The sequence below is a fragment of the Panthera uncia genome, chromosome D2 (assembly GCF_023721935.1).
Source record: "Panthera uncia isolate 11264 chromosome D2, Puncia_PCG_1.0, whole genome shotgun sequence".
In the NCBI taxonomy this organism is placed as follows: domain Eukaryota; kingdom Metazoa; phylum Chordata; class Mammalia; order Carnivora; family Felidae; genus Panthera; species Panthera uncia.
Genome location: NC_064818.1, coordinates 38172621 through 38194086, shown reverse-complemented (window position 1 = coordinate 38194086; position 21466 = coordinate 38172621). Strand labels below are relative to the sequence as shown.

Sequence of the window (21466 nt, the reverse complement as noted above, 5' to 3'; positions counted from 1 at the left end):
CTTCTCTTCTTTTCTTTTCTTTCTTATACCATCTTTTTAAAAATATCAATTCATCAGGGCACCTGGGTAGTGCGGATAGTTGAATGTCCGACTCTTGATTTCAGGTCAGGTCATGATCTCATGGTTCTTGGGTTCGAGCCCCACATCAGGCCCTGCGCCGACAATGCAGAGCCTGCTTGGGAATCTCTCTTTCTCTCTCTGTCCTTTCCTTGCTCGCTCTTTCTCTCAAAATAAATAAGTAAAACTTAAAAATAATAAAAAATGAAAAATATCAATTCATCTGTAACACAGAGTCAACCATACTTGGAGGACTAGCTTTGAGGCTTGTTGTACCAGGCAGCTTTCTTTCTGCTTATTTCCTGCTGTGTTGGGTGATTTTCACAAAATGAACTCAAGCTTACCTGATCTCCAACTGAGAAAATCCTGAGGTGCCCAGGATGCACGTCCCTATGGTGCACCAGGTTGTGATGAGCTGAAACTCATCTTGAAACTCAAGATGAAAAATCATGTTTCATCTTGACCTTAATAACAAAATTCAATAATAATCATGGGGGCACCTGGGTGGTTCAGTCAGTTAAGCGTCCGACTCTTGATTTCCGCTCAGGCTGTGAGATTGGAGCCCTTGAGTGGGGCTCTGCTTACGATTCTCTCTCTACCTCTCTCTCCGCCCCTCCCCCACTCATTCTGTTCCCCCCAAAATAAATAAACCTTAAAAAATCATCATCGTCATCATAGCAGAATAATAATAATAGCATACATTAAAACACAGACCTACAAGAGGACAGACGTAAGAATATGCATCTTCAAGGGAAGACCTTCCCCACCGGAGTTAAGGCTTTCTTATTGTCCCTCTGCTCATCCCTCCCTCCTCCAGTCGTGTTCTCTCCCCTACTTCCCAAGCCACCTTTCCTCTAGTCTGGAGCATGTAGGGTTCTGGTTTTATGTAATTCTCTCGGTTTTAAATTCCCACCTTTCTGGGAGGTCTGCCCATTTGCTGCATGGGTTGAAAAGTGTTTGTCCTCTGAGCTCGGGGCCCTTCAAAGTTGTGTCAATGGCACCAGGAAACACAGCCCTGAGAGGGGTCTTCTGTACGATGGGCCCCAGGAATCTGGGAGCCACAGCGCATAGTGACCTTGAGTACACAGAGCTGAAGACCCTTGAGACGCCAGAACAGCAATCACAAGGCAGAGTCAAGAGGAAGTGGCCCCGCCCCGACTCCTCACCAGGGAAAAAGCAAACCTCTCGAGCTGTTTGGTAAGGCTAAGTGTTTCAAAGAGTGAGTGTAAGTTTGCGGGGAGGGCGGGAATCAAAGGTCAGGTCAGGGACTTGAAAAAGGCCACTTGATCAGGCTCGGGAGATAAGACGCTACCGGAAACCCAGGCACGGAGGAACCGTGGATTGGTCTGGTGCCTGCTCCTGCTCGGGGTCTCTGCTCCTCCCAGGCGACTCTCTCAGGGGACTCTTCCTGTGTGCCCAGCCCTGGGATGCGCCCTGGGATGTGCCCTGGGAGACAAGCCAGGAAGGTATCTGGGAAAGTGGGCACCGACGTGAGCCATGGCTGGAGAGCAGTCGGGCAGGCTGCTTTGAGGAGGTGATGCGGAAGGACTCGTTCATCTGTAATTGTTTATCCAGCACTCTCTGCTTCCAGGCACCCTTCTGGGTGGGGCCACAACAGCTGAGAACCACACCCCCGTTCTGGAGAAGTTCTTGTTCTAAAGGAGTGCGGTGGTCAAGGAGTATACAATTAAGTAAACAGGACAGTTTTACGGGGAGAGAAATTATAGGCAGAGAATTAAACCAGGAAGACACGATAGAGTGGCCACTTAAAATTAAATGGTAAAGGAAAGCCCTTGCTCCAGAGATAATATTTAATCTGAAATGTGAATGACAACAAACAGTCATGCAGAGGTAGAGGGAAGTGTCCTAGGCTGGAACAGCAGTGCAAGTGCCCGCACTCAACTTTGAACTTGAGTGATTTACAAATACTTCCTCCCCTGTGGCTCCCTCTGTGACATGGGTGCCTCATCCAAAGATGACATTTTTTTTCTTAAATTTTTTTTAACGTTTATTCAGACTTGAGAGAGAGTGTGAACAGGGGGAAGGGCAGAGAGAGAGGGAGACACAGAATCTGAAGCAGAATCCAGGCTCTGGGCTGTCAGCACAGAGCCCAACGTGGGGCTCGAACTCACAAACCGTGAGATCATGACCTGAGCCGAAGCTGGACCCTTAACCGACTGAGCCACCCAGGCGCCCCCAAAGATGACATTTAAAGGGAGGCATGAGGGGACTCAGTGGTTAACCACCCCCCCCCCCACAGTAAACCTAACACAAATGGAAGGGTGAACTAGTCAGAACAGCTGACACAGAGGTGTGTGCCTGTTCATGTAGGTGTGTGTGTACGTGCGTGTGCATACGCGTGAGGTCACATGCTTGGTAGAGCGTCTAACGGTGTCTCTTCTAGAAATGAATATCTGGAGGAAACTAGCGGCTAGACTGTGAGTCTGGAGAGTCAGGGGGTGGAGCTGTTGGGGTGGGAGCATGGGAGGGGGCAACGGAGGGAGGACTTTAGGGTATTAAAGTAGTGAGCTGTCCAGTGCTGAGCCTCCGACCCCACCAGCAGCCCTGGAGAGCTGCCCAGTGCACAGCGGCTCTAAGGACAGTTGTTTATTAATCTGGGGTTGAAGGCCAGTCCGGCACTGTCCCTGGTCACCAGGTTAATTGGGCCTGACGTTCCTGGGCTGGAGGACCTGCTTCCCTGCCATAGCCTCAGTGCTTTGAGGAGGCCCTAGTAAGTCATTCCTGGAGGACAGAGGTAAAGGCCCCGGGCCAGGGGTCTGGCCACTCGACTTGATCGTGTGAGGTCCGGGCAGGGACTTTGGTGGGGGGTTCAGGTCCACTCGGGGCCTCTATCTCCAGCTGACCTGGGGCATTTGAATCCTTCCAGGGTCCACTTGACCTTCTGTGAACTAAAGGGTGGTCTTTCCAGCCAAACTGAAGAATGGAAGTGGGTGTGTCCGCCAGCAGCATGTTTAAGCCTTGACTTTGGCCTCCAGCGTAATTAGGGGAAGTTAAAAAAAAAAAAGAAAAGAAAAAAGATAGAAAGCGGAAAGGAGGAGAAGAATGTGATCAAGAAAGTTCTCCTCCAGGGGCGCCTGGGTGGCTCAGTCGGTTAAGCATCCAACTTCAGCTCAGGTCATGATCTCACCCTCCGTGAGTTCGAGACCCGTGTCAGGCTCTGTGCTGATGGCTCAGAGCCTGCAGCCTGCTTTGGGTTCTGTGTCTCCCTCTCTCTTCTGCCCCTCCCCTGCTCATGCTCTGTTTCTCTCTGTCTCAAAAATAAATAAAAACATCAAAAAATTTTAAAAAGAAAAAAAAGAAAGTTCTCCTCCAACTTATTACCTCTCACTGAGTCCTGGAGGAAGGGAAGGGTTAAGGCGGCTGACAGGCCAGGGAAGGCAAGGGCAGATTCAGGAGTTAGGGAGCAAGGCCCGGGGACACTGGGATTAGAACCTCAAGAGGCCCATGGGCAGCCCAGAGGCTGCCAAGGTTTCCTGGAAAGGGGGCCAGCTTGAGCAAAAGCTGGATGAGAATCTGGAGGTGGGATCAGGGCACAGAGCTGGGGAGGCGTCTGGGCAGCATGCAGAGGACCCTGCCAGGAGAAGGAACAGAGCAGACAGCATGCCAGCTCCAGCGTGAACAGAAATTTTAGGAGCCTGGGTTCTGGCTGGCAAACGTGACCTCTCAGTGGAAAACCTCAAGCCAAAGGAAGGAGAAAATCCGTCTCATCTGGCCAGGATCGAGGACCGAAAGAGGTTCTGTTCTGAGGGTCAGAACCCTGCCTCAGGGCACTCTGGGTCCTGAGCCCCCACCAAGTGCCTGTCACAAAAGAGACACTTGCTACAAGATGATTGACAAGCTGTGGGGGAAACAGCTGTATACGATCCTGAGGGTGGATGGGGCCTGGAGTGAAAGACGGACTTTTTACATGAAATGAGAGAACGGATGTCATAAACCGGGTCCTGCCTCATGTCATCTGCTAGAGTTTGTCTACCTTTAGGGCCCATGGGAAGGGGAAGAAGAGGGAAACTGAGGTTCCCTTGGTCCTCAAGGCTCCTCAAGGGAGTCAAGAAAGAGAGTCAAAGCTCACACAGGCGATCAGCTCTCTGCCTTTGCCAGGCCACTGGGAGCGGGGCTAATTTGTGATTTCCAGATCCCATGGGCCCTCATGCACAGGGTGGCCTAACCTACCCAGGCTTGAACCCACAGGGGCACTGGAGCCGCAGGGAGAATGGGCCCCTGTTGTGTTACTCTTGTGTATATGACTCTGTTACATTACCTTTGTTTTAACACCTCTACGACTTTTTACTTGTGTGTTTCCCCTGTGGTGTGAGAGTAACTCAGAGCCGAGGGCTATAATAGTCCCCTCTGGGTCTGCTGCCCCCAACACAGGGTCCAGCGCACCAGAGGTGATAGCAAAGGTTGACTGAACAAGATGAGACAGAATTATTTTCCTTGACTTTCTCCACTCTAAGGTGAGGACCATGTTCCTCTCTTCATCACTTCCTGTCCTCCTTCTGTGCATGCTGACAGCATCCAGCTCAGAAATAAAAATCTCCGAGGATGCCCTGAAGACCTGCTCAGCGATCACCTGTGGCATCCCAGGCAGAGATGGACGAGATGGACCCAAGGGAGAAAAGGGGGAACCAGGTACAGGACAGGCTGCTTAAATATTTACCCCCAACACCAGACTGTTCCCTGTAAGGGACCCAGCGGAGACAGGACAAGGCTCACCTGTCATCGTGCTGGGTAGTGACTCACTCAGAATCATTCCTGTGAAAGGTCATTCTCTCCAAAGCAAAGATGGTTCTCTGGTTCTCTAGGATTCCACGTTTCCACCCCAGAATCCGTGATGCATGGTTATTTGCAGACAGCAGGTGTCCTGCCTGTTCAGGGAGCTGGCCCGGAGGACAGGCTGTCCCCTGGAATGCAGGAAGATCTTTTTTCTTGGGTCACCACTGGTTCACTGGAGGTTTTCTGGGGTCATTGTAAATCGAACTGAACTTCTGGAAAAAGGGAATGAGCCACAGCCCTGGATCACTTTTCTTTCCTCTTACAACAGGGCAGGGGCTCAGAGGCTTGCAGGGCCCTCCAGGGAAAATGGGGCCTCCAGGAAACACAGGGCCTCCTGGGGCTCCAGGAATAAAGGGCACCAAAGGAGACCGTGGAGACAATTCAGGTAAGGAGCTCACCCCAGCACAGTGTGGGCCTAGGGAACCCGGGACCCTGGGGACTCCTGGGCCAGGTGGGAGGTGGCCCTTTTCCTGCTGCCCCATTGGAAGACGCTCGACTCCTGCCCATCCAGCACACGCGTTTCTGTGAACGTGCTGCCTGAGTGCAGCCTTCCAATCTTGCCGGGTCACCCCCCCCAACTCCAGGCCTCTGTGGGACACGGGCCTGCCTCTTCCTCAGCGGATGTAGTCTGCAAGTGCCTCCAGGCTGAGAGGCAGGAACGATGTCCTCTCGAGAGTGGGGTTTATGACTATCGTCAAAAGCGTGGCGTGGAAGCGGTGGGTATCCTAGGACCCCTGAATCCCGGGGAATGTCGTGGCAACCCCCGTTCAGGGTAAAATGAAGTAAATTCGGTGACAACAAAAGTAAAATGATGACCTCTTGTTAATATCTGCCAGCTGGCCCATCAAAATTATAAAAGTATTAAGAGGTTTTCCTAGGGGCACCTGGGTAGCTCAGTCGGTTAAGTGTAGGACTTTGGCTCGGGTCACGATCTCACGGTTTGTGGGTTCGGGCCCCGCATGGGGCTCTATGCTAACAGCTCAGAGCCTGCCTGGAACCTGCTTCGGATTCTGTGTCTCCCTCTGTCTCTGCCCCCCCCCCCACCCCCGCCACTCATGCTCTGTCTTTCTCTTTCTCTCTCTCTCTCTCTCTCAGAAATAAACATTTAAAAAAATTAAAAAAAAAGAAGTTTGCCTAGAATAAGAAATGAAAGAGAATGATTAATAAAAAGTTATCAACAAGGAGAATAATGAGTTGGGCTTTTTCTTGTAAATAACGATAATATTGCAACATTTTAAGCAATATGTGAACAACAGGATCCAGAGCCATAATAATTTACAAGGTTTTTTAAATGTCTATTTATTTTTGAGAGACAGAGTATAAGTGGCGGAGGGGCAGAGAGTGAGGGAGATACAAAATCTGAAGCAAGCTCCAGGCTCCGAGCTGGCAGCACAGAGCCCAACACGGGGCTCGAACCCACGAACCATGAGATCATGACCTGGGCCAAAGTCAGATCGCTTAACCAACTGAGCCACCCAGGCGCCCCTACAAGTTTTGATTATTATTATTATCGCTATTATTATTATTACTATTGTTAGTTCTGAGTCACAGTTTACAAGAGCTACTAAGTATATCTCAGAAGGCAGGAATGCAGGGGTTTTTTGCTTCTTTTTGTTTTCTTATTTTTTAGAATAAGCATACTCTTCAGTAAAGCTTTCTCCTCCCCCACTCCGCTTTGGCAAAATACTCTCCTCTCCAATTTAGGGTTCCTCTTCCCAATAAATACCCTTCTCCCTATTGCTTTGTAGTTGTGGAGACTAAGCTGGCCAACCTGGAGGCAGAGATGAGGAGACTGAAATCGGAACTGTACCATGTCAAAAAGTGTAAGCTTGTTTTCTGCCCCCAGTGTGTTCTTGGCTGTCACCTTTTTCTTCAGAATGCCCTAGGTTTCGGGGAGGGTAGACGAGAGCTACCATTTAAAAAAAAAATTTTTTTTAATGTTTTTATTTATATTTGAGAGAGAGACAGAGAGAGAGAGAGAAAAAGACAGAGCTTGAGCAGGGGAGGGGCAGAGAGAGAGAGGGAGACACAGAATCCGAAGCAGGCTCCAGGCTCCGAGCTGGCATCCCAGAGCCTGATACGGGGCTCGAACCCACAAACCATGACATCATGACCTGAGCTGAAGTTGGACAATTAACTGACTGAGCCACCCAGGCGCCCGAAAGCTAACATTTATGAACACTTATCACACACCACGGCCTGTGCTAGGTTAGCATTATCTCGTAATATGGTTTCATTCAATCCTCCCAGTGGCCCTATTTGTGCATATTATACCCATTCTGTTTACAGGTGAGGAACAATAGGTCCGGGAAGTGTAGGTAATTCACTCGCTGTCACACAGCTAGGAAGTAACAGAGGAAGGATTGCACGTGAAGGTCTGCGCCTCCAGAATCCTGGCTCTTTGTCCAGCAATCCCTGGTCTCAGATGGCAGTCCATCCACGTCTGGTGCCCGAGCCTGGCAGGGTGGCCCAAGCACCCTTCCCTAAGTCCCCTGTACTGGGACGGTTTATACAGACGTTCCTCTCGAGGGCGGGATGTCCCAGGAGAGTGCAAGCTTTCTGCCGGGGGCTTGCTCTGCAGCTGAGGAGTGCTCCCTTACTAGGATCTGACCCCATGGTTGAACACGGGGCTATTTCTCGGAGTCCTGAGTTCCCAGGGAAGGGCTTTTCGCCTAGTTTCCTGGGCCGAGCTCCAAGCCCAGTCAACCTATCCCTTCCATTGTGATTTCAGTGCAAGCCTTCTCCTTGGGCAAAACACCTGGGAAGAAGTTCTACGTGACCAACGGTGAAAGAATGCCTTTTTCCAAAGTGAAGGCCCAGTGCGCCGAGCTCCAGGCCACCGTGGCCACGCCGAAGAACGCTGAGGAGAATAAAGCCATCCAGGATATGGCCGGCAGCCCTGCCTTCCTGGGCATCACGGACGAAGTGACTGAAGGCCGGTTTATGTACGTGACGGGAGGGAGGCTTGCCTACAGCAACTGGAAGAGGGATGAGCCTAACGACCACGGCTCCGGGGAGGATTGTGTGATCCTCCTCCAGGACGGGCTCTGGAATGACATTTCCTGCTCTTCCTCCTTCCTGGCCGTCTGTGAATTCCCAGCCTGAGGAGGAGGTCGCCTCCTTGGCTTCCCACTGAGCTCTCTGCTGCTCCGAAAGAGAATTCATGGCCCATTTCCCCACCGCACACCACGGTGTTGACTCATTCCTTCAGGGGGACAGATTGACGGGAGGGAAATAAAGGGATGTGCTTATGGGGATGAGGAAGTGACAAGAAGTTGACAGCCGGGCTCGAGGGTTTCTGGTCCAGTCTGTAGTGAAGGACACCCTCTGTCCTGCCTAAGAGCACAGCATCGGGTCAGAGTCAGCCATGGAAAGGGCCAAATCACACCCTTCCTTCTGTAGTGAGGACACCGCAGCCTCCCAGGGCGGCCAGTGTAGGCCACTCTGCATCAGAGCAGTAGACCTCAGCTTCCGGGAGACCCAGCTCCTTCTCCCCCACATGTTGCCACTATGGCATGTTGCCAAGCTCTCCTGCCCTATGTGCCTTCCCATGGCTAGGCCAGCCCTGTCTGACGTGGGTGCTGTTTTTTTTTTTTTTTTTTAATGTTTATTTATTTTTGAGAGAGAGAGAGAGAGAGGGAGACACAGAATCTGAAGCAGGCTCCAGGTTCTGAGGTGTCAGCACAGAGCCCGATGCGGGGCTCGAACCCACGAACCGCGAAATCATGACCTGAGCTGAAGTCGGACGCTCAACCGACTGAACCACCCAGGTGCCCCAGGTGCTGTTTTTAGTTGTCCGTGAGTTGCACCAGGAAATCTTTCTCCACCAGAGTGTAATGTCCGGCGGTGTCCCGCATCGGTAACAAGGATTAGACCAGGAGTCCCTTCACCCTGCCCAACCGGCCGTGGCCTCCCTATCATCACTAGGGTGATCTTGAGGACAAAGGGAAGCCTTCCCTCCCTGCATACTTTTAGGACAATGATTTGACATTGACAATGATTGTAACATATGCCAGCATCACGGAGGAGGCGATGGCCAGGCAGGCTGTGTCCCTCTCCACAGGGCAGGTCTCAATCCCTTCATGTTCAGCAACCCCTTCCTTCTGTGACATCTTCGCCTTAACATGGGTCCACACCATCCATTTTTATGGAGACAAGAGGAAAACTCCCCAAAGGTGAGTTTCACACCCTGTCAAACTATGCAGTGTCATCCAGATCACGGGTGCCACCCTGTCGGATTATGCAGAGGCACCCAGTCAGCAAGTAAAACCTCCCTCCGAGCAGGGTTCTGTTGCCCTGTTGGCCAGCAACGCTGCTCATGACCAGGACTGGTTTCCAGCAACCTCGGGGTAGGTGGAGCTGAGGTTATATGGAGCCCATGCAGCAAACTGGGGAAGGAAAGCAAATTCCAGCTTCAATGTATGCCATTCACAAAATGAGATCAGAAAATATTTCACGAACGGACCAAGGGCCACTTTAACCTACTGAAATATTTATGTAAAAATGAGCTTTCTTTGTATCTGAATTGCCAAGAGAGAGCACCTCATATTTAGTAAGTGTTAGATGAGTATTTGTTGAACGGGTACAGCAAAGAATTACCAAATAGATGAGAGGATTGGACACTGAGAAGTGAATAGAGGGTAGGGTTCTCTCCCAGGCGAGCAGGACCATCAGGGCAGGGGGGGATCGCTGGGAGGGGACTTACTGCCTCATTGACACTGGCAGGGGGAGGGTGGCAGGACCTGGGTCCTTGCCTCTAAGGATTAGCTCTTCACTGAATTTTTAGTAAGGCGCTTCTTCAGACACTGTACCTGGGGGCACCGAGAAGAATATTCTCGTGGTGTAGAGCAGACCAGGTCTCTATTTTCAGTGCAAATCCACACTGCTTACCAAAAGAACGGGAAGTGCTTACAGTTTAGAGGCACATGTGGAACCACAGGTATGGCAAATAGAAAAAAGAAAGACCAGAAACTTTTGAGAAGGAAAGAAGATACGCATAGAACAACTCCAAACAAGAGAATTCCCATCAGCAGGCATGAAAGTCACACCCGGATTTTCTCATGGCTGAGACAAAAATGAGAAAACGGACAGGTAACCATTAGGTAATTCCTTCTATTTTACGTAAGGGGGTGGGGATTGTGTCTACCCTTTGTTTATACTGTGCATAAAGGCCAGTGGTGTCCAGCTGGAAAGTGGTAGAAGGTATAGTCATGTACTTCCCATGGATTGTTTCCCAGGGTCTACCGATTGCCTCCTTAGTTCAGGGAAAGGCAATAAAAATCTACAGGACAAGCTCAGATTCTTCCATCCCGTTTAGGATTCTTCCTCGCTTGTTCTTCCCTGATCTAGAAACTGGTCGTCTCTTCAGAGCTCCTCTCTAAAGGTAACCCCTTGCTGCCCTACTGCCCTTGATCGAGAACTGAGGCCCCAGCTCCCTGTACCTCATCAGCTGGCAGCGGGGTGCTGTGCAAGTTAGCTCAGAGGAGTTACCTAAAGATACAGGATTCTCAGGGCACCTGGGTGGCTCAGTCGGTTGAACGTCCAACTTTGGCTCAGGTCATGATCTCACGGTTCCGTCAGTTCGAGCCCCTGGTCAGGCCCTCTGCTGTCAGCACAGAGCCTGATTCTCGGATCCTCTGTTCCCCTCTCTCTCTGCCTCTCTCCCTCAAAAAGATATAAACGTTTAAACACTGATAAAAAAAAAAAAAAAAAGATCTAGGATTCTCATGAGGGTCCAAAGATAGAAACCGCAATTCTCCAGGCTTCCCAGGACCTGGAACAAGAGGGAAATTATGGATTTGCGGTGACTCGCCAGACAGTCTCTCTCATTCAAGGGCTGAGGACAGGCAGTCTCCTTTACTAAGGAGCATGCAGTCGTTGATCTCTCTCACACAAGGGACAGACCTTACAGGCTTCAGGCAGCACATTCCTCTCGAGCCCTGTTGTCGGTTCTGATGTCTGTTCTCTGCCATCGCGTTTCCCAGGCTGGTTTTTTTGGACCAGGGAACTGGGAGACTTCTGCAAGCTGCAATCTTCCTTTGCTGACTCATGCCAGGAGCACAAACCTGAAGGTCATACATCAGAGTGTTCCTGGAAACGAAGCTGGTATTCACACCTCTGGGGAGCCGGGGCCCTGACCCCGGGGTCACGCCTGGGGGAAGAAAGAGGCCTGACTCTCTGTGTGCCCTGTTAGGGTTAAAGGAGAGGCGCTTGGTGGGTAGGAGGTTCAGGATTTGGAACCGGGAGCTTGTGGTTTGAGGTCAGCTCCCTGACTAATGCATCGAGTGGCCCTCAGTCTTCCTATCTGTAAATTGGTCTGTAATGGCTTCTTCTCTGGAAAGGTGGATGAATCAATGGTTACACAGAGGTTCAGATCTGCAGGGCCTATTTTGAGCGCAAAGCCGTAGGGCCTGAGAACTGTTTTCAGCTTTTGCTACCTGTCAATCAATTTTGTCCAAAGGAATTGTAGCCTAAACACTTACCACCCATCTCTCAAGTCCATTGAAAGCCAGTCTGAGTAAGTTAGAAGGACAAATACACCTTGCTTTCAGGACGGGAACTTTGAATTTAAATTACATCTGTAAGTCAATGGTCTCCTGTGGAAGACTGGACACAACCAACGTAACTGTGACTTGTTTCCTGGGCCAGAATGAAAACAACTACAAAAGTTCACAACATTCAAGGCCCAGGCTTCAGCCTGAGTTCCAGATCCAGGAATTGAAGGGCCTGTAGGACAGTCCTTCTTCAGAGTTCTACCGCTCTGCTGTTCTCACTTTTAGCCACGCCCAAGCCAAAGCTGGGGACTTGGGGTACCAGCCGAAGACCAGGCTTTCACATTCATCAAATCCCCTTCCTGGGACCAGCGTGCCTCCCTTCTCTGTGGCTGTCAGAGATCGACCAGCACCAGGGGTCAGTCAGACCACATGTCATGGAGACAGCCTCTGACCTGGAAGGTTATTTGCTCATGATTGTGTAACTGATCTGTGGTTTAGAGCCTGCCGGGAATCGGGGTTTTTTTTGTTTTTTTGTTTTTCCTTTTTCTCATTAACCAGGAAGGATTGAATGTCACTGTGGGGCCTGACCTGGAGATGTTGGGAAGTGGATTTTGCAAAGCGATGCTGTCCTGTGACCCTGAGTGGCTGGTGAAGTGCTGGAAAGGTAGGAGGAGCTCCGGGCAAGGAGTTTGGGAAGGAGTGCTCCCCACCCCGGTAGCAGCCTGTGTGGGGGAGGAGACAGTGTCCCCAACTGTGGAACAGTGCTTTATCCAGCCAAAGACAGGGGCCGTGCTCTAAAGAAGTGGGATGCAAGTAGCCATTTATTTTCTAAACCAATGCCTTGGGCTAGGCTGGCCAGCGCCAACCCAAGGTCCAGCGTGCCCTGTCCTGCAAGACAGAGTGTTCGTGCCACTTCGTGCAGCTTTTCAGGGTAGTGACCAGCGGAACTGCCTGGAATGCTTGACAAAATCATGGGATCTCAGCTCCACTCTGGATCCGGTGAATCAAAGTTCCAGACATCTGTCATTTTCTCAAGATCCCTAGGTGATCTGCATGAAACTCACTGGCCCAAGAAGTATCATCACTACAGTGCTTTCTGCCTGTACCTCAACTTTGCACGGAGGCCTGGAGCCAGGAAGCCAGGGATTCTCCATTCCTTGCAGGCCCTTCATGAAGTGACAGACGTCCTGCTTAACTGCATATTGTCAGAGTCCAAATAATCTCCTTCAGTGATCGATGCCCCACTAGTGAAAAGCAACTTCTGACCCCAATCCTTCCCTATGCATTTCCAGGGTCTTACTTTCCAGGGTGTGACTTTAGGGAGTGGGTTTGGGCCTGGAACAGCTCTAGGGAGCTCAGAGAAGGCGAGGCACTGGGCAGGTGAGACTCTGAATGGGGAATTGTGTGCACATGGATTTGGGGTATTTATACGTATTTTTGTGCCTGTGCGAGTGTGTGAATATCAAATAGAAGCCAACAGACCCAGTCCTTGAAAGACCCAGCATCCAGCTGTTAGGGGGCTCCCCCCAGCCTGCGTCCAGGCCTCTCTCTGCACACCCCTCACTGAGGAGCATTGGCTCTGGGGGTCCCTAGGGCTCTGGTTGAGGCGTGCTTGGTCCCGGACAAAAATGGTCCACGAGTGGCCCTGAGCTATGCGCTGGGGCCCCTAGGACTCAGCAGAGATTGTCTACATGCTAATACGATCCTCCTCCCCTGCCAGGTCTTGGATCATTTGTCACCACTATCTCTCCGCCTAAGTCCTTATCTGACCACTGAATCTTAGATTGCCTCAACCCCCGTCACCATTACAATGCTCCCTTTTATTTTCTTGTTAGCAATCCTAGTCACTGAACTCACCTCAGCCATGTACTTGCTCAAGTTATATCTGTGCAACAAAGCCATTAGGAAGACTCTGGATCCAGATGGCCTGGATTCAAACCCTGGCTCTACCACTCTGTGGCCATGTGACCCTGGGCAAGTCACATACATGCTGTGCCTTTGGTCCTCCTCTTGATGAAACCGGGATAATAATAGTATCCAGCTCACAGGGTTGTTGTGAGGGATAAATGACCTGATACAAGAAAGGCACTTTAGGGCGGCCCTGGCCTGCAGTCAGCACCGCGCAAACATTTCTTCTTGCCGCCGCTGTGACTGTCGCAATACCGTATCATCCACCCCTGCAGTCCCAGGGCCTGTGAAAGGGCTGGAAACCGCGTACACATTCAGTGGCTGTTGAATGAACGAATGAATGAACAGATGAATGACTGAATCTCAGTCCTCCCTGCAAATGTGTGGCCAGACTCCCTTCTCTGGAACTTGACTCAGCTCCAAGTTGAACCCAAGAGAGAAGCGGCCAGACTTATTTTGGAATGTGGATGTGGGCACGGCCTCCCTTGCCCAGTTTAGCGGCTTTGTGCTCCCCGGGGCTGTGGCATCACGCTGCCCTCTGCTGGCTGTCCCCAAGACGGGGCTAGCAAACCCGGAGAAATGGAGAAATCGTGTAGTAAGTTCTGGGAGCAGGGGCCTCATGAGCCTTTTGCCTGCAACTTCAGGACGCTCCTCCTTTCCTTCCCTCCCCTTTTGCCCTGGTTGCTACCCCCACCTTGAATGCCTTTCCTAAATGCCGCTAACCCTTTAGGGCCAGATCCAGATGGATCCAGAGGGCCATACTCCCTCTGGGTAACCACAGGTGTCCGGCAAGCCCTTAGTACTAGTGTAATTCTCTAATCCTTGTCTGTGGGTCTGTCTCATTTCCAAACCTAACTGTGAGTTCTTCGAGGCAGGACCCGGGGGCCACCCCCACCCTCCTCCTTGTCTGCGTCTCAGATCTCTGAGTCCAGGGCAATTTCAGAATCCCATCAAGGACGAGACTGTACTGCTAGCCCTTTGGAGGGTGGGTTTGTGGAGTTCTCACGGGGCTCCCTGTGGACTTTCTGGGTATCTCTCTCCAGTCCAATCAGAATCAAGCAAATGACATATTGGACAAAGGGCTAGTATCCAAAATCTACAAAGAACTCACCAAACTCCACACCCGAAAAACAAACAATCCAGTGAAGAAATGGGCAGAGGATGTGAATAGACACTTCTATTCATGAATAGACACTTCATTCAAAGAAGACATCCAGATGGCCAACAGGCACATGAAAAGATGCTCAACATCACTCCGCATCAGGGAAATACAAATCAAAACCACCTCACGCCAGTCAGAGTGGCTAAAATGAACAAATCAGGAGACTATAGATGCTGGCAAGGATGTGGAGAAACGGGAACCCTCTTGCACTGTTGGTGGGAATGCAAACTGGTGCAGCCGCTCTGGAAAACTGTGGAGGTTCCTCAAAAAATTAAAAATAGATCTATCCTATGACCCAGCAATAGCACCGCTAGGAATTTACCCAAGGGATACAAGAGTGCTAATGCATAGGAGCACTTGTACCCCAATGTTTATAGCAGCACTTTCAACAATAGCCAACTATGGAAGGAGCCTAAATGTCCATCAACTGACAAATGGATAAAGAAGATGTGGTTTACATATATAAAGGAATACTACTTGGCAATGAGAAAGAATGAAATATGGCCTTTTGTAGCCACGTGGATGGAACTGGAGAGTGTTATGCTAAGTGAAATAAGTCATAGAGAGAAAGACAGATACCATATGTTTTCACTCATCTGTGGATCCTGAGAAACTTCACAGAAGACCATGGGGGAGGGGAAGGGGGGAAAAAGTTACAGAGAGGGAGGGAGGCAAACCGCAAGAGACTCTTAAAAACTGAGAACGAACTGAGGGTTGATGGGGGGTGGGGGAGAGGGGCAAGTGGGTGATGGGCATTGAGGAGGGCACCTGTTGGGATGAGCACTGGGTGTTGTATGGAAACCAATGTGGCAATAAATTTCAGATTAAAAAATAAAAAACAAAATAAACAAAATATTCCTTTCATAAAAAAAAAAAAAAAGAATCAAGCCCTAGGCTTTTTATTCCCCCATTTGCCTACCCCCCCCCCCCATCCACTGTCAGCAGGGAGGTTTACTTGTGATTTTGGTGGTGACCCCACAAAGTCAGGCTGAGGACCTGTAAGTCAGGAGGCTTGAGAAACTGCCTGGGGGGCCCCTTGGGCACCAGCAGAGCACCCCAGCACACAGCGATGGGGGACCTCCTGCAGGTTTCAGACAGAGAAGACAGTGACGTCCTGCTGCCTGTCAATCTGTATGGTAATGCTGTTCTCCCAAAGCTGGAAGCCCAGCTGATGGAGGCACCAGGATCCTTGCAGAGGTCCCAGGGGGGGCCCTCGCTTGGCTCGCTGATGGGGCTCAGGGGCAGACTTCATGTGGGGCTCCCTCAGGGCCTGCAGAGCGCTGTTCTCTTAAGGCAAGAATGGCAACCATTAGCACGCAGGCTGCCCCTCTCCTCCCCCATGTTGGTGGCAGACAAAACTAATCAACTGCCTCCTCCTCGGCCTGGATGAGACCCTGAAAGCCGTTTAGCCCTGCGGTTGTTACCAAGGGATCTGAGACGGTGTGCGGAAAACGTCCACCCCTGCCTCGCGCTCCTGACACGTCCAGCTTCCTGCTCACATAAGAACCTATGGCCTTGGGGGGCGCCTGGGTGGCTCAGTTGAGCATCTGACTTCGGCACAGGTCATGATCTTGCAGTTCCTGAGTTCGAGCCCCGCACCGGGCTCTGTGCTGTCAGCTCAGAGCCTGGAGCCTGCTTCAGATTCTGTGTCTCCCCCTCTCTCTCCCCCTCCCTTGCCTGCGCTCTCTCTCTCTCTATCTCTCAAGAATAAATAAACTTTAAAAAAAATTAAAAAGATGAACACTTACGGGGCGCCTGGGTGGCTCAGTTGGTTAAACGTCCAACTTTGGCTCAGGTCATGCTTTCACAGTTCTTGAGTTCGAGCCCCACATCGGGCTCTGTGCTGACAGCTTGGAGCCTGGAGCCTGTTTCAGATTCTGTGTCCCCTTCTCTCTCTGCCCCTCCCCTGCTCACACTCTGCCTGTCTCTCTCTCTGTCTCAAAAATAAACATTAAAAAAATTTTTTAAAATAAAAATAAAAAGATGAACACTTAGTTCAATTATTTTCAGTTCGTGCTTTAAAAATTTTTTTAAATAATGGAAGTGAAGTATATTGTCCTTTGAATATAGCTTTAATTCTAGTTCATAGATTTTTGGGCACTTACTGTTGTTGAATTTAGTTGTTTTAATTACTACTAAGATTGTGCATTTTAATACTATTGGACATTTCAATACCATTGGACATCAGTATTCCTTCTTTACTGGATTTTTGCTTCTCATTCTTATCCCATTTTTTTCCTACTTACTCATCAGTTTCTTATTGTTTTTCCTATTATGCGCTTTGCAAATAAATCAACATTTTTAATTTTCATGTATGTTGGGTTTGACTTTTTGGCAGAAAAGTTTTATGTAATTTTTTGTGTGGTCTGATGTATCAAAATTATTGTTTTGGGCTTTCTTTTCTGACATCATTCTTCTTTTTCAATTTTAATTTTATTAAAAAAAATTTTTTTTTAATGTTTATTTATTTTTGAGACAGAGAGAGACAGAGCATGAACGGGGGAGGGTCAGAGAGAGAGGGAGACACAGAATCCGAAGCAGGCTCCAGGTTCTGAGCCATCAGCCCAGAGCCCGACGCGGGGCTCGAACCCACGGACCGTGAGATCGTGACCTGAGCTGAAGTCGGACGCTTAACTGACTGAGCCACCCAAGCGCCCCTCAATTTTAATTTTAGAGAGAAAGAGAGCACATAAACAGGGGAGTGGGGCAAAGGGAGAGAGGCAGAATCTTAAGCAGTCTCCACACTCAGCACAGAGCCCAACACGGGGCTCAATCCCATGACCCTGGGATCATGACCTGAGCCGAAATCAAGAGTCGGATGCCCAACGGACTGAGCCACCCAGGTGCCCCTCTGACGTCATTCTTAGGTAGCTCTTGTCCCCTCTAAGACTATATAAATCATCGCTTGCATTTTTTTCTGGTTTTGATTTTATATGTAACTAAAAGAATCTGATTTTATTTTTCATCTAAGTGTTAAACCATCTAACTCAGCATTATTCATTGGGCGTCACTATTTTCCTACTATTTCGGTCTTCTATTTTTATCATGCGTAGATGAAATACTCGTATACATGTGCATCCTCGGACCTGGGTTTGGACTTTGTGGGTTATTACATTGTTCTGTCTATCCCTGTGTCAGTATTATACAAATTAGCTTAGCTATACAACACCCTTTGACATAAGATGACCAGGTCCATTCTCATTATTTTTAAAAGTAATTTTTCTCACTGTTCTAGAATGTTTATACTTTCCTAACAGCCTGGGAATCACTTGATGAGCTCCTCAAAAGTCTTGGGATCGCGTCTTTGGAAAACTCACATCTCTCTGGGTGAGTGGGCGGGAGGTCAGGCATGTGGGCGGCCAGGCATCGGGCTTGCTCAAAACCCAGCTCAGGTGTTTCCTCCTCTTCTTGTGTTGACCCAGCCCTCCGGTCACAGAGTACCTTTGCTTGGCCTGAGGTTTCCACCTGACCTTCCGGCCCTGGCCTGGGCCCAGTCACTCACACCCGAAATGCCATGTTCTGGGAAATCATAAAATGGCAGAAAGGCTGGTGGTGAAGGCACAGCACTATTTCCTCAGATCAAAGGGCCTGGAAACATCCTGAAAACACTTTATTCAGCCCTACAAACAGACTTACAAGTAGGAATTAAGGATTTCATTCACTCAACTCTTTCATTTACTTACTCCGTTCATTGTGTCAAGGTACTAAAATATATGAAAAGTACGATTTTGCTCAGGCAGGGCCCTCACGAGTCCCTCTGTGGCTCAGAGTCATTCAAGCCAGGCAGTCTGAGAGAGACCACACTGCTTAAGTAAATGGGGGGCAAGGAGGTTAATATTCAAAGTGTCATGGATAAGGGTGGGCGACGAGCGCTGCAGTAACAACCCCCAAATCTCACTCAGAGTCCAAGTGGATCCAAGTGATCCCCTTGGGTCAACAAGGATAGTTGTTCTCCGTGCATTCGCTCAGGCTTCCAGAATGCTGGGTTGCACGACTTTACATCCGCCAATGCTTCTGTGATCATGGCGGCAGCAGAAGGGAGGCCATTTGGGAAATGGACACTGGTCCTCATCTGTGTCTACCCAGAAGTGACGCATGTCACAGACCTGCCTTCATAGAGCCTCTTGTATCGAAATATTGGTGAAAATCAGTAAAATCTACCCCAAAATACCTGCTAGTAGCCATTGACAGGCCTAAGAATCGCAGACAACTTGCCTGAACGATGAGTGTCTGAGTAGCCTGGGGACTGCACAGAAGACGGCTCCCTATTGCCCCGGTTCACAGGTGTTATTATGGCCTATTCATTCTTAATCTACTTATAGAGCATCTCGATGGCCTGTTGCTGGGACACAATTCTACAGCTTATCTCTGATGTCATGGATGTGCAGGGCTGCAGCGTCTCTGAGGGCATAAGCAGCCATCTCCACCTCTGTACCCAGTGCCTGGACAAATATTTGACCTATAAATTCGTATTTTACTCCTCCTAATAGATACCTGGTTTCTCTGCTCTTGTGTCGAAGGCAGAGGCAACTGGAAAAGTCCAGCACACCATTCACCTTGGGTTGAGGACATCCAGAAGGTAAGAGTGATGGAGAATGCCCTGAACTTAAACAACTTCACTGTCAGGGTTTTATATCAAGGGGATTCCGAACAAAGATAGGATCCTGGAAAGGCAAACAGCAGAGGGCTCCCCACTGCCTGGCCGTTGGGGGATGGGGGCTGGTTTGGTGACAGGAGGGTTGAGAACCAGGCGGTAACCTGAGAATCTTCTGTCAAACCGAACAGGGGCTTCCCTAAGAAAATGTATGGTTGTCCCCTCTCCACACATGGAAGGGCCCAGCCTGCTTCCATGATGCGACCTGGCATTGGGAGGGTCACAACATATGAGAGCGTTAAGAGTCACACAGCCCTGGCTTTACTTGGCACCTAGGCTACCAAGCCAGGGACCATGGCTACTACGGTTGGGACGAGGCCGAGAATGGTTGACCTTTGCCATTGACTGTGTTGACCTTTGCCCATGATGTAGGTGCAAGGGAGGCCTCTATGCTCAGGCATGGGTTAGGGCTTGAATTTTCTGAAAAACTTGCCTCAGTTCTCTGCCTTTTAGAGCCCAGCTGGACCTCCGTACTTGTTCTCTGTGCTGGAGAGCAAACCAGACCCCCGCAGCCCCACAGTGGATCTGAAGCCTCCTCCCATAGGGTGTGGGGTCTCAGCATCCCCGGCCTTCAACACCACAGGAGATTTCCCTCCTTCCTACTGAGTCACATAGTTCTGCACTCTTCTTTCCTTCCCTCTTGTCAAGAAACAGGCTGGGCTTAAGTGTTGGGATGGGTAGTGATTACTTTTAGAAGGTCTGCCCACACCACCGTGACCTTGCATGGATCCCGGGGGCCATATTGCCCTGTGCGGTCCCACCTTCCGGGATTAGGTCATTGGACTGGAGGTGGGCATCTGAGACAGACTCATTTTTATAGGAGTTTTGAACTGATATCAAGCAAGAGTTTCTAATCTCCGTGTGGCGATTTGTGTGACACACGTTTCCCCACGCTTGGGCAGTCAAGAGACTGGGAAGAAGAGGAAGCTGGTGTGTAAAGGAGGACGAAGCAAGGATGCAGAGAGGGGTAGAAGCCAAGGAGACAGCTCGATGTTGCCTGCGCTCCCCCCGACTCCCCTCCCCCATCCTCCCTGGGCCAATTTAGAGCTCTCTGCTCTTAGAAAAAATACTTCTGGAGCGCCTGGATGGCTCAGTCGGTTCAGCATCCGACTTCGGCTCAGGTCATGATCTCATGGTGTGTGAGTTCGAGCCCCACACCGGGCTCACTGCTGTCAGTGCAGAGCCTGCCTCAGATCCTCTGTCCCCCTCCCCCGCTTGCACTCTCCCCCCCAAATAAAATAAACATTTTTCAAAAAAATAAACAACAAGAAAAAAATGCTTCTCCTTCGCTGAAGCTGGATCCAGTTGTTCTTATTTGCAATCATAGTAATAATAAGAATAATTAATAAAAGGCCTTTCTAAGCTCCCTCGGTGAGTGTGTCCGGTGTGGCCTTCCTGTGGAACTGACGTATCGCAGAAGCCGCCAGGAGTGGGGGAGAAAGATCTTGGCAGAGAGCCTGACCCGCCTGCTTTTGTTTTTAGGCATCCTGTCCTATCTACCAGATGAGGCTGCGGGGGTGGTGGGCAGAGGACTGGGGGATCCATTCAGGAAGGGCCGGTCAGGGCAGATCTCATGGTCCCAGAAACAAGGGAGAGAGTGGTTGGCTTCCTGTGTAGGGAGGGGCGTCTGCTGCCCTCCCCTAGGAGCCTGTGCTCCACCCCAGATGTCATTCCAGTTTCTTTACACGTTTTTACGGTACCTGTCACGATGAGCACGGGGTGATGTATGGAACTGTTGAATTACTTACTATACTATATACCTGAAACTAATATAACACTGCACGTTAACTAATTGGAATTAAAATAAATACTTCATTAAAAAAAAAAAAAAGAAAAGAAAAGAAGGGGCACCTGGGTGGCCCAGTCGCTTAAGCGTCTGACTCTCGATACAGGCTCAGGTCGTGATCTCGTGGTTTGTGGGATGGAGCCCCAAGTTGGGCTCTGCTGACAGTGCAGAGGCTGCTTGGGATTCTCTCTCTCTCTCCTCTCTCTGCCCCTCCCCCGTTCTCATTCTCTCTCTCTCTCTCTCAAAATCAATAAACAAACATTAAAACAACGAAAATAACAAAAAATTTTTTTTTGCCGTTACTGTGTCAGAAAAATCAAACTAAGCTTCGACCTAAAAATGTACAGGCCAAAAGTATAAGCTTTGAGGTCAGTGTCCTTTGTCATGACCGAGCTGTAGCATTGCTACTGACTGTGCCCATGTGTAAGTCCCTGCTCACTCTGTGTCCTGATTTTCACGTCCGCAAAATGAGGAGGCTCTGACTGGATTACCTCTGGTGCAAAGCAGGGAAAGGACATTCCTGCAACCGCCAGGCAAGAGGAGGGTTGGGGATAAATGTGAGCATGGCTGGACACCCTCCATGCCTGAGACCTCAGATGGAACTAGGTGGT

At 49.9% G+C, this 21466-nt stretch overlaps 1 protein-coding gene and 2 long non-coding RNA genes across 3 annotated transcripts; all 3 read left to right on the top strand.

The window, feature by feature from the left end:
- The first annotated feature begins 2616 nt into the window (after window positions 1-2616).
- On the top strand, window positions 2617-7986 carry MBL2 (mannose binding lectin 2). Its single transcript, XM_049645278.1, has 5 exons — window positions 2617-2788; window positions 4533-4707; window positions 5120-5236; window positions 6600-6674; window positions 7583-7986. Exons 2-5 carry the CDS (start codon window positions 4542-4544, stop codon window positions 7954-7956), a joined length of 732 nt encoding a protein of 243 aa, XP_049501235.1. The 5' UTR covers window positions 2617-2788; window positions 4533-4541; the 3' UTR covers window positions 7957-7986.
- A 1973-nt stretch (window positions 7987-9959) lies between these two features.
- Window positions 9960-13765, top strand: LOC125932753 (uncharacterized). Its single transcript, XR_007460745.1, has 2 exons — window positions 9960-12009; window positions 12382-13765. It is a non-coding gene; the product is annotated as an uncharacterized LOC125932753 (long non-coding RNA).
- A 3183-nt stretch (window positions 13766-16948) lies between these two features.
- On the top strand, window positions 16949-21090 carry LOC125932754 (uncharacterized). Its single transcript, XR_007460746.1, has 2 exons — window positions 16949-18994; window positions 19890-21090. It is a non-coding gene; the product is annotated as an uncharacterized LOC125932754 (long non-coding RNA).
- Window positions 21091-21466: the final 376 nt, after the last annotated feature.

What these genes read in the sequence shown, in the direction of transcription:
- MBL2 (XM_049645278.1), top strand. Translation starts at nt 4,542, where the DNA reads ATGTTCCTCTCTTCATCACTTCCTGTCCTCCTTCTGTGCATGCTGACA. An exon ending in AGACCGTGGAGACAATTCAG is followed by an intron (nt 5,237 to 6,599) that starts GTAAGGAGCTCA and finishes ATTGCTTTGTAG; the next exon opens with TTGTGGAGACTAAGCTGGCC. An exon ending in ACTGTACCATGTCAAAAAGT is followed by an intron (nt 6,675 to 7,582) that starts GTAAGCTTGTTT and finishes TTGTGATTTCAG; the next exon opens with TGCAAGCCTTCTCCTTGGGC.